Consider the following 13,335-nt stretch of genomic DNA (forward strand, 5'->3'; position numbering starts at 1 on the left):
CTCCCCGCACCGAGCCCCGGTCCCTCCCGGCACCGCCGGGCAGAGCTGACAGCCCGCACGGAGCTGGGCCCGACACGCGGCTTGTGCCACCGCCGCTGAAGAGAGAAACCCAGGAATTTTTCTTCTTTTCTCCCGTATTGTCAAGTTATTACCTCAGTATAACTCGGGGAAGGACTTTGTCCGTGTGTCATGTCTCCCTTAATGCTTGTGTCATGTGAACAGGCTGAACTAGTGTGTATGGTGTGTAACAGGCAAACGGCAGAAAAGGTTTTCCAAAGTGCTGTATCTTCATCCAGGATTGGGACTGTGGCTCGGGGCAGGGTGTGTGATGTGGCTGTGGCTGCCCCAACCCTGGCAGTGTTCATTCCAGGCTGGATAAAGCCTTGAGCAACCTGCTCTGGTGGGATGGGACATGTCCCAGGACAGGGAGTTGGGACTAGATCATTTATAACATCCATTCCAACCCCTTAGTGTTCTATGATACTATGAAGCCATTCTATTCCTCCACAGTACAGACTGCAAGACACCGAATACTATAGACATCCATTAATTGCATTAAATTACTGTATGCAATCTGTAAAATTAGTTGCACACAGATAAGCCTCAGGTTTATACTAATTTTTTTAGTACTAGAATATCCAATGATAAAATAACATCAATACAACTCTTGTATTCTCATTTTCACATTATACATTTTTATAGGCACATATGTATATATACAGTGGCTATTTCCATAACCAGTTCTATATTCCAAAACAGCCCTTCTGAATTAAGAAAGATTCTGGAAAGATCTGTTTGTTGCTGAGTTTGACTTAGTTTTTCTTCAGTGCAGATGCAGATGCTCTCTGCAGTGCTAAGTCCATTAATTCTCCATGGCTCATCCAAAGAATTGAGGTGATGGCAATATCAATCCAGCTTTGCTTGATGTACTTAAAAAATACAGTAGCAGTCCATGTCCAAAGTCATTTTGGAAAGAAGTGCAAAATGGGACTACAGCAGCAACTTTACTGTCTTTTTAGGACAGGTTGGGGAAAACATACACAAGTTGTTTTTAACAAGTAAGGATTTTCCAGTTCAAAAAATGAATTTTACTATGTGAGAAATGGAAGGGTGAAACACAAACCAATGAATCACAAGATAACTATTTAAAACAAATTTTTCAATATACAGAGTAATTATTCCACTTGACATTTTGTCAAGTTAAATTATGTTCTGCCAATAACAATGCACAAAAAAAATAGCTTTTCTGGTACCGCTCAAACAATTTAGTTTTGTTTTCACACATTGACATAATTTCACAGAATTTTTTAACTGCTGCCAATAGTGAGCTGAAGTCCACTGAGATACCGACACACTCTAGAGCATCGTGTGAAATTAAGTATAAAATATTATTTCTGGTATCTGTCCATCTTCTATTGATGTCCCATTGTTGTTACCCGGTGAACTATAGAAGACAAAGCATGTTTTGCTAGCAGTAGGAGATTCGTGGATCACTTTCTTCAAACCTTTTGTTCCATAATGGGAATCAGGACCCTGAAAGATGTCACAAGACATTAGTAACTGAATGGAAATGGGCAAGACCTCATACATAGCTAAAGTTCAAACACTACTGATTTAGGTTATTTTAGCAGTATAAAATTTCTATACCCACATCATATAAATTATATACAAAATCACAGACAACAGAAGCAAGTGCCCCATGTCTAAATAACAAAATTTTTCTGACAGCACACTTAAACCAGTTGATTTTATCCAACTAGTAATGAATACTTTCCAGTATTTGTCCTTATCACACTGATTGTCTATATTCTTAGTTCCCTTCTTCACTTTCTTTGAATGCGCAAAATTTTTTTCCAACCCACTCACCTTTGATTTCTGTATAGGGAATGACAAGATTAAAAAAATTTTGAGAAACTAATTTGTCCACAGCATTAAGGGGAGACTTTCCCAGAACAAGTAATCCTTTCCTGTATTTTAGCACTAATACATGAAACATGATGAAAAAAAAGCTTTCAGTATTCTTGACTCTAGCTTGTGGTGAAAATATCCTTTATAAAAGAATCAAACTTAAATTTTGATAGAACTGACAGATTAAATGTTCTAGATAATGCTTTTGCCCACACAGAACCAGTGACTTCCATTAGGACTCACTCTAACTCCTACATCAAGCCAGAAAGTGGGAAGGCACAAAGGATCTGGTTATGAATTCCATGCTGTGGCACAGAAGAGAGGTAGCAGTCTTACAAGTTACTGTGGAATTTAACTACATCCTTCTTTAGCCCTAAACTTAAAATAAATCCAAGATCTGGAAGACACTGTCCCATCAGAGGACCCATAAAAGAACAACTCTGGCATCAAAGTAACACTTTCTTCTGTACTGTTAGACATTCTTACTTTCAACGTTGCACAAGCTGTGTAGCAAACCGTTGGCAAGATCTCTATGGGCTCTTTGAACATAACTCTGAAGGTACTTGCTGTTCCATCACAGCTGAATCCAGTGTCGTTTTGTCCTAGTGTCTGGTTCTTCTCGTAATCAATTATCTGTACAAAACCAAGAAAATAATATTTTTAGGTTTATAACCATGAGAAAAATTCTTATTGTATGCATATGAGAAGCTTACAAGCCAACACTTGCCCACTCCACCCAGTGTAATTGCAAGGATAGTGCAATCTCAACTGGAGAGTAGGTGTGATTTCCTGATACCATTGGTGCTGACACAGCAGCTCACTGAGCAATGCCCTGAGAGTCCTACACAGGCTATCCAACCTGTGGGCCAGATTCAGCACTGCTCCAGCCAGGCTACAGTCTCTGCTTGGGAGATGAAGAGTAACTCTTAGACCTTCAGCTTCTGACCTTCATATATGCCATATAACCCTGCACTTAGATTTGCTGATCTTTGCACACCTACACAGCCTGCATGAGGGAAGCTCCTTCACTGGCTGTGGCTAATTTAGAAAACAAGATTTTACAGATAATGTAAGCAGTCAATGACAAATTCATAACACAAAACAAGAACTTGTGCTGCTGTGTTTTATGCAATTTATTTCTAATCTAGATTTGACATAAAAATGACACTCAGACTCCATAATATTTATTGTGTCTTCAATTTTAGTGGCAAATAGGAATCACTAGTCACGATGCAGTAATAGCAGATACCTCACTTCTCATTTTAGACTGCAATCCTGATCTGTGCTGCCCGATACCTCTTGCAGAAGTTGGATATCAGAGCTCTAGAGTAACACAAACACTCCTCATGATTACTGCACTAACCAGAATGCTATCAGTTTTAATATTTTACTATTAAACTGCCATATAATTTTAAGCATTGCACAAATGATACGAAGCTCTATTCTAGGCAAAATGTGCTCCAATTATTTTTTACACCCACAATCAATCGAAATAATAATGATTTTAATACTGAAGTCCTAGGCCCTTTTCACATAAAAGATGTATTTGCAATATATATTATCACTACTTTAAGACAAGTTTTAAATGTTTAACTCTATGAAGCTCTAGCTCCAGATCCAAGAAGAAAGATAGAGGCACAGGACTTACATATAACTGTCTGAAAAGACAGTGACAAGAAAGTTTCAGATTCATCAGTTACTAGGGATACTTCCAGAATAAAGAGAATCTATCTAAGATGGATGGCTTTAATCTGAACCATAAAGGTATATTTAGCCTTTCTGTTTGGATCAGGAGGATCTTTTTCAAGTGAATCTTATCATTCCCACTTAATATGCATTGGTTTGCCTTGAAAAAACTAAATTCTTTTCAGATTAAACAAATCCAGCAAACATCCTGAGGGAATACACCAAATGCTTGAATGTGCAAACAGGAATTCAGCTGAGAGGTTCAAAAAAGAGTGACTGTGAAGTAAAAATACCCAGATATGTATAGTACAGCTGTTGGGTCCTCAGGACCAACTCTTTTGTTGTGAGGATCCAATGCAGTGGCACTATGCTACTCAAGTACATGGACGTATAGTTTGAGAAAACCAAACTGAAGGTACTTCAAAGCAGGGAATTTGCAAGTCAGCTTTTAAACTGAAGAATGTGGAAAAGCCAAATTCCTTCAAAACCTCATTCCAAATACATTCTGTTTGGAACATCATAAGAGAAAAGGCAAAACATTTTTTGTTTCTAAGAAACAGCCACAAAATCCCTGTCCTTAAGTACAGAAAAAGCAGATAATAATCATCAAATACGAAACAGAAGACAAACTGTCATTTAAACAGAATGCCTAGAAATAACTGTAACAGCAGTTCCAGCACATGCTAGAAGTCTATGAAATAAGATAGGGACAATAGAAATTCTGCTCCTAAATGAAGTCACAGATCATTTCTTTCACAAAATTTCCCACACACCTAATAAATCAGTGTGACGTGATTAGTACCAGGCTATGAAATACACAGCACAGGGTAAAACTGTGCCACGCATGGAATGCTGATACCTTGTTAGAAAGCTTAGAATCAAATCAAAACTCATCTCAATAAGAAAAAGAATTGAAATGGACTAAAATTCCACACTTGAAAAGGAAAAAAAATATAGTGGTGGATCAATGCGACTAGAAGACAATCCTGAGCACAACATGCTAAAAGAGATGAAACAGGCTGCAAGAGCAGGAAATACAATTTTAGTAGTGTCTTCAATTACCCACTTGGACCAGGCAAGGGTCACCTCAGGACACAAAGCAGGGGTGACATTTTTAGCTGCTATCACTGGCCATTTCATGAGCTTGCTAACCAATTGCTCAGTGGGAAGAAACGCAACCCTTGATTTGGTACTGAGTGATGAGCAGGATCAGATTCAAAATTTCATAATAGAAACACTATGTAACAGTGTCCATGATATACTTAGAGTCAACACTCCCACGTGAACAACAAAAGCAAATCCTCCACAGCTGTGCTTAATTTCCAAAAGAGAAAACTGAGGAAGCTTGTTCAAAGGAAACTAAAAGGAGCAATTAGGAAAATCAAATCCTTGTAAGAAGCATGCAGACTACTGAAGGGCATCACATGCCCAAGTATAGTACCAGTACATATCTCCTATTAAGAAAGGCTTAAGAAGTGGAACAAAGCTGTGTGTTGGGAAACATCTATCCTGAAAATGATTGAAGGACAGGAGAATACAGCAGAAATGGAGAAGAGTTTCATACTGTTCTTGTTTTTGCCTAGTCATCCTCTTATGCCCACTGCTGGGGAGAAAACACAGCTTAGATTCCTGGACTATCAATTGCTTCCACCCAAATATAGATCAAACCTTTTGCAAGGGCTACAAGTGTAGTTCCTGTACAAGCCTGTTTAGACATAATATACTGTACCTGTATATTAACTTGATAGTCTGTGGGTCCATGAATAGATCCATATAATCCAAATCCCACTATGGAAATCCTTCTGTTAACTGTGAACCTAGTAAGGCACAAGCCAAGAAAGAAATTTAAACTGTGGTGGGTGTGTTACCTTATTCCCAGTCAAGCAGAAGACTCCCACTGAACAGTAGGGAAGTAAACTGAAATTGGTATTGCTTTTTTTTTTCCATTAAGTTTTTATTTAGATTTCAATACTAAGAAAAATGTCTTCTCTGCTTTATAGGTTAAAGCTTTGCTAATCCCCCAAGATACTCAGTATCACTGAACAAAACATAACCAGATGCTTTTCAGTATCTCCAGAATAAAAACAGATCAAGACTTGGTATTTCAAGAAGGAATATACAGATAGCACCCAATCATTCTAGAATGCACCCAGTCCTCCTGAACCTTATTCTTTGCTACTTGGTATTTAATGTGTGCAATAACTTGGCATTTTAATACAAGGAAAAGATCAAACTTGTGCAACAGAACCAGCATGTTTGCTACTGTATCTTATACCACAAAGTCAAAGTTGAGGGATTTGTTCCCTTTCTTCCCACACTTCTCTGTCTCTCCTTCCAATAGTTTCAGAAGTCATACCTAATCCGATCGCTTGTTCCACTGTAGCCCCAGCGACTCTCCACTTGCTGGAACCTGTTGATGCTGCATTCTTTTCCTCTAAGGCAACATCTTGGTCGGTCAATATAATCTACTTTAGGTTTAGGATTGACAGTAAAATGCAAAAAGAGATTGACTACTTCCCGATCTGACAAGATTCCAGACTGAGCAGGGCCTGTGAAAACAAAAAACTCCTAAGATGATTTGAAGGATTACTCCAAATGTTGCATTTAAACCACACATATTCACAAATTGAAGATGACAATACTATCCAATGGCCAAAGTGTACTCTGCAGAAAGTTTTGCTTTCATTTGTGCATCACAACTCTTATTAAGAGTGGTATTAATAACAGAATTGAGTGTTAAGCATCTAAACACCCACAGGTGAACAGCACAGAGATATGGTCAAACAGTAAAAAAAAGAACCCCAAAACTCACCTGCTGCAAACTCTTCAATGGTCATTAATGGAAAACGGATTAAGGAAAGAGCTCTTCCCAGGACTTTTTGTTTGTTCCCAAATGTCACAGGCAGCTGTTGTCTTTGACATTCTGCTTCTGCCCAGCGAACAACAGCTCCAAAGAGCCTGCTTTCCCGAATGCTCAGGGTATCCCTTTCTAGAACTGCACATAATGTGTCTAAAGAAGAAAAGATGGCAGATTTAGATCAGTTTTCATCCAATCCAGTAACAGTGCTACACACTAAGGAAGCTTAAAATATTAAGCAAACACTGAGAACATTCATTATATGACAACGACAATTACATTTTCTCTTACTATTATACATTATGCATATATAAGTATTATACATCATTTATCTTATTGAAAAAGAAATGTCTCAATGACATATAGACTTCAAACTAAAAATTAATTTTCCTGCTATAAAGACAGCATATGAACTTTCTTCTCAATTCCTAGGAGTGTAACTATATATAATCTAGGTAGTGATAACCAGTGTCTTGAAGAATTTCCATCGCTAGGGCAAGATCAAAACCGGAAGTGACCAAGCAGTGAATGCACACTACTAAAAAGCCAAGTTATTCATGATGACACTGTCATATTCTCATCTGGGCAGTCACCTGCCCATCTAGATCAGCTACAGCCACAAGCAGCAGTGGTGCACACAAAACCAGTTTAAAGATACATGAAAGTGATCTTAAGCATTGACGTATTTGCCACCCACAAAGCTTGAAGGTGAAACACAGGATCTGAGGCAAGATACTCTCCTGTGTTTTACAAAAGCAACTTCCCCTGTATTTCTTGCTCATTCTGGCCTTTTATGAATAATAGGCATGCACAAATTCTCATAGAACACAAGTCTGAAAAAAAAAAAAAGTGGTTTCATAATCTGAATCTTCTGCCTTTGGGAACTTTTATCTGCCCTGGATTTAAGCAAGGCATGTTTGCAGTCATAGAAAATATAATACTGGAAAGTCATAATACATTGAGACTTAGGAAGAGTAGAGATAAACACTCACAGTCTGGATACAAATCAAACTGAACCTGAGTTAACAATGACTTTACAATCTCTTCACGCAGCTGGAACACCTTACTTCAGTCTGAATTTTCCCCATAATCTAGCCGAATTGGAGCTAGACACCTACAGCAGCTATGAAATTAAGTAAGCCAGTTTACAACTGCTAGCTTTTCATAGAAGATGAAACACAGAAAGCAGCAGTTTATGTATTATAAATAAATAGTACTAATAGTGCAAATAACACAGGGGCGTTGCCATATCTAATATCTGAGAGCCTCTTATGTCAATGTTTTTCATGCTTGGGACTCTGCATGCTCAGATGGGAGAGGGAACTATCCTAGGGTACTGTAACAAAATCTTCTCATGCCCTACAATTCCCTTTAGAAGCTTCATGCTCAGGACATGCAAAGTGCCTTACCTATATCGATATCAGTAAAGCCTTCTGCACTTATGGCATCCATGGTACTTTTGTCTATTGTGTCGAGACAAAGACTAGCAAGCTGAGGTTCATCAAACAAACGAGCCTGAAAATGTAAAGAAAGACATCTTAAGCATAAAGCTGATAAACTGCTAATCAAAAAGCAAATATTTTTACCCTGGTATAGGCCTACATTAAAATTGGTACTCTTTGTGTTTAGTCCTTAGATTAGCACTTAATTTCTCAAAGGATTCCATAGTTAAGGAGAAGTACTCATTTCCCTCCAAATACTAATTTTCCTAGTAAACCAAAACTAAGCTTAAATTTACCTACTTGAGTAAGCAGCATAAAGGCATTATCTGCTCGGAGATGCTTTGTTAGAAAATCCACACAATGTGCTTCCAGGGCTGGGACTGCATACTTTTTGGCAGTGTATAAAGTAGTCATGACTGTTTCTGGACCAATTTGAACTTCATCTGAATAAAGAAACCTATAAATCAACACACAAATAGAGATCATAAAACCACATGTTGAGAGAGGAGCAGTCAAACACAACAGTCTCTTTGCATTTAGAATACAGGCCAAACCTTTGCACTGTGAACATTCAACAGTTTGACCACAGAGCATTTTTACCAATGAAGAAGGTAAGTTAAAGGGTTGAAGGAAGAATATTACTCTAACCTAATGGCATACATTTGTTTTAAGTATGTGTTACTCCCTAAGACTGATCTGGCTGTACTAGTTATACATAGCTACCCAACTGTAAACAACAGCTGAGCTGCAGAATTACTTAACACACGAATGAATGCTCTCTTGGTTCACTAGGAAGAGCTGTACTTCTAAATATTCATGCACAACCCTCTATGGCTGTACTCCTGAATCTAATTTACTGACAGTGCACACTGGCTTTCCCACTGTGAGAAGAACAGTGTCAAGGACTTAGACTGTGAGAACTTCTTGTGTCAAAGTTATCATTCTGTAGTGCTCAGAAGAGAGGAAAGGGAGGATATTCCAGCAGATGACCTTGACTCTTCTATTCCTGCCATAGCAAAACACTCTGGCTTGTCTGCACTGCCTGAGGCTAGAGGATTGGTTGAGATTTTAGCATGAGCTGTGAACCAATAGATAGAAGCCTTCACCAAAACCAGGAAAAAAAACCTATTTCCTCAGCAGTTGTAATTTGAGACTAGATAAGATTTATTTTAAGGTTCTGTATGGAAAATATGACTTCCAAAAAATGACTTTCCTTAAAGGTGACATTTAAGATAATGTTAGCTATATTTCATCAGCTTTCCAGATAACAATCAACAATAGTCTGCGATTTACAAAAGTACATTTGACCAAAACACACAGGTGATTCAACAGGACACATTAGCAAATGCAGGAATTCCACAATGAAGACCAAGCCTTTCCTTCATATTTCTCAATAATTATTGTTCAGGACATCCTGGAAACAAATGGCACACAGAGACAGAAGGTGTATTTAGAAGGGGTTTTGAAGTATAACAATAAGTGGTTTGTACTCAATAAAAGAAACTTGTGAAAGTAACAGACTCGTTAAACTTGTTTGCAACACGGAGAGACCTAAGTAACTGAAACCTAGAATTAAAGTTTCAACTCAAGTTCTTCACTGTTTATACTTCTTATATTCCAAGAAAACTAATTCTAGGTAGTTGCTAACACACAACTAACTATGGTGTTCAACATGAAATTTGCTGCCACTTTCAAACAGGTAAATATTTATCATTACAACACTCCAATCTACTCAAACAGCTTGCACATCACTTCAGAGATGGGAGTGATGCTCTAGATTAATTTTTTTAACTGGAGTTACATCAAACAGGAGTTTCATACAGTTCATTTAGAACTGATTTATGAAAGCTATAACTATTACCTGATGATGAAAACAATGGGCTGACTCGCTAGTCACAACTGCTGACAAATTTACTTTAAAGAAACTAACATCTCACTGTTTTTTTGGTGTTGTATACCAACTTAACAAGCTGTTCATTAAAGCACTAGAACAGTACATTTACATTTTGGTTTTAAGATTTAAAAATATCAGTTGAAAATGCCCTAATCTTCCTTGTATGACTTTATAGGAGCTTGGAGTCCAAATCACATGGAGTTGGATATTAATAGGCTGTAAAAAAAAAAAAGCAATATTGCCATGCAAACTATGGTATAAATTTTACCTAAATAAAAAATAATCCCAAGGTGGTTTTGGAACATGATTTTTATTTTACTCCTTGAGTCCAATCTGAAGCCAATGAAATGACACACCAGAGATTTTCTGGCTTGTGTTTCACGTTCTGCTATACCTTCTAAAAAATCAGGGTGCAGTTCTAGGTGTGTCTTCCCTCTAAAAATCCCTCTGCTCATATATGCCAAGAGCACTACCTCTGTGTTAACTCTCCCATTTGTGGCACGCCTGAACTAGCACACCCTTACATTTATACCACTGTTCCTCCTCACTTAACTCAGTGGGGTTCAAGATGACTTACCCTTACCTCTTGCTTTCTTCCCTCCCCTCCTTCCCTTCAAGGGACTTACAGAAACAACCTGTTCTTCATACACTAAATTTCACTGTCATCCAGGATGGGAGTGGGATGGGGGTTGTATGTGCATAGTGGAAGAACAGTTTTAATGACCAATGACCAGCACAAACAATTTTACCAAGTGACCATTCCATCATTCACTTCACATAAGCCATTTGTATATTTTATGGTACTTTTCTTTACTCTCAGGTTAGCACTTCTTTCTCCCCTAATCTGAGCATCCTCCCAACATCTAAAATGTTTTCACCATCATAAAAGCACACAGGAATCTTTTCCAGTTAGTCATGATTACCCCTCTATTTACTGCTTGCCAAAGTCCTCTGCAAAGACACTAGGAAGAAGCACTGCTAATTTGTGCCATGTCATCACTTTCCTTTATACTATGATCAAAGGACAAGTTAACTTACAGTAAAATGTGAATGAAAGTTTTTTGAAATCTTATTAAAAACCACAAAATGAAATCCCAAAGCAGAATCCTACTGAGACAACTTTATTTTTCTTCATCATTGCTATTCAATTTGTAGTTAGAAACATGCAAAAAAAAAAGCTGTTTCATTGGGAAAAAGATTCAAGCTCTGTGACTGTGATATTATTTCAGCTCTTAGATTTGTAGTTAGAAACATACAAAAAAAAAGCTGTTTCATTGGGAAACAGATTCAAGCTTTGTGGCTTTGATATTATTTCAGCTCTTAAATTTGTAGTTAGAAACATAAAAAAAAAAAGCTGTTTCATTGGGAAACAGATTCAAGCTTTGTGGCTTTGACATTATTTCAGCTCTTAAGGATTTATCTGTCAAACTACCTAAGTTTTTTCATTAAAAAAACTTCCATTGACTTTAATTTACAAGTAGCATTTGTCAGCAGATCCCTATGAAACTCATCAGCCACAGACAGGACCTAATGAACCACATAAGTAAAAAAAACACAGAAATGAGCTGTGAAACATTAAATAATTAGTAAATTGTCCCTAAAAAGTTTTACATTACTTAAATATTTCCTTTACCTGATGTTCATTTGCTATTTGTATTCAAAGATCCTGACTTAATTTCTAGCCAAAAGATTTCAAATTAGTCTTTGCAAAGATTAAAGAAATGTCCTACAAAAGATAACCATCATTATCTGACCAATTTAGCAATGACAGATAAAACAGGCCAACAGTGCAAGGTACTTGCCTCTTTTGGTCAACACTAGGAAAAAAATAACCCACCAAGTTATCTTACAGTTGGTACACTTTAAAAACAGTGTATACTAGCATGGAACAAGTCCAGTACTGGTGTGTATTAAAGGAGTTCTCCTTAGGTATGTTTTTAACAAGGTGTTACAATGGATATTTCTTCCAGTATAAACTAAAAAATATACACATAACATGAAAGAATGTCCCTAAGGGCTGGCACAGTCATCAAACCTGAGGTGTTTCCACAGTTCATCAGTCTGGTGATCCTTAGGCAAGACACAAGCACAATCAGTTTGCTGACGTAGGTCCCCTGGCCATTCCGTACTGGCAGCTCTACCAACACAAGTTGGCCTTTGTTTGCTTCTAACAGTGTCTCCTCATTCACTCCTACAGTTTTCCAATCCCATCCCTATCTTTACTTAGAAATCTCCTGTTTCTGTGTTTCTATTTTTATCAAAACTTCTCTCATTATATTCACTTTTCACTGTCCAGTGTGTCTTCCACATATATACAGATAAACACATATATGTGCACTGTCATTTACTTCTAACCTTTGAAACCAAACTTTGCCTGAAAGACACTTCCCACTCTCTCTCACTCTGTTGCACAAACTCTCCACTTTCCTACTCAACACTTTGCTAAAAATCCACAAAATACAGTTAATTTGCTAATAGCAACTAAGACATTGCTGCTGCATGGGAATTTGTTGGTTTTTTTTCCACATCAGTTGCTTCAACTCCTGTGTCCATGATTACCAAAAGAACTAGGTGACTCTTCTTCTCACTGCTCTTACTGTTAGGCCTCAAAACAGAAAGAAAGTTGCCAAGACTTTGGAGTTTTTCCCATTAGTGAAAGCTTAGAGACACTACATATTTATTTCCAGGCAATAGTATTACTTGTTTCCCAAATGTTCATTTCAGAGAACTGTTTCATATATTTTCTACAGCTTTTGTCTAGTAGGATGGTTTCTTTGATAAAAACCTCAAGGTTAAGCAGTTCAGTTCTATTACTACACCACAGCCTGAAGCACAAGGAAACCAAAAGCAACAAGGAAGCACCATAAATTTTATTTACCAGTACACTGACTAAAAAGAAATGCTAGAGAAACTCATCACTTTTATGAGCATGAGAAGCAGCAGATTCTATTCTGCCCAAATTAGAAATCACTAACCCATTTTACATACTTTTTGCCATCATTGCTCTCATGGTCTCACACTTGGGTGGTTTGTGGGTAAAAATCAGCTAGTTACTGCCTACAGCTGCATGTTCCCTCTCCACCCAAGAGTGACTGAGGTAAGTATGGTTAAAACAGCTGTTACTGTGGCAAAAAGACACAACAGTTTATTACCTTCACTGATAAAGAAAACACTAAGTTGAGTAAGATTTCCAAGGAAGTATCAAGTGAAATGAGGAGTTTGGTACAAGTGCCTCTGTCCCTTCTAAGCTATTATTAGAAGGATGGATAGTTGCAACATCAAGGGGACACGAGTTCCCCTCATTTTACATTATCAAACCAAAACACAGAATCCAGGAGCGAAACCCAACACTCACCACTACCAAAGTGTCTCCCCAAACGGACAATCAGCCGCCCTAAAATTACAGCACACCTCTTGGGAAAAGAGTGCAGGGTAAGAAGGAACCAAAACGTTGGCGAGGCGGTGTGACCTTGCACGCCACTCGCAAGGTGGTTCCGCGCGCGCCCCGCGCTCCGTGCCCGCACGGCAGGGAGAGGCTCTCTGGGGAC

General features: G+C 37.9%; 1 protein-coding gene across 1 annotated transcript; it reads right to left on the minus strand.

The window, feature by feature from the left end:
- Nucleotides 1-540: 540 nt before the first annotated feature.
- On the minus strand, nt 541-8,346 carry LOC103806443 (BTB/POZ domain-containing protein 1). Its single transcript, XM_009079138.1, has 7 exons — nt 8,194-8,346; nt 7,861-7,966; nt 6,407-6,604; nt 5,951-6,143; nt 5,324-5,411; nt 2,395-2,541; nt 541-1,533 (listed from the first exon to the last, which is right to left on the minus strand). Exons 1-7 carry the CDS (start codon nt 8,305-8,307, stop codon nt 1,375-1,377), a joined length of 1,005 nt encoding a protein of 334 aa, XP_009077386.1. The 5' UTR covers nt 8,308-8,346; the 3' UTR covers nt 541-1,374.
- Nucleotides 8,347-13,335: the final 4,989 nt, after the last annotated feature.

Source organism: Acanthisitta chloris, unplaced genomic scaffold (assembly GCF_000695815.1).
Source record: "Acanthisitta chloris isolate BGI_N310 unplaced genomic scaffold, ASM69581v1 scaffold43540, whole genome shotgun sequence".
Taxonomy (NCBI): Eukaryota; Metazoa; Chordata; class Aves; order Passeriformes; family Acanthisittidae; genus Acanthisitta; species Acanthisitta chloris.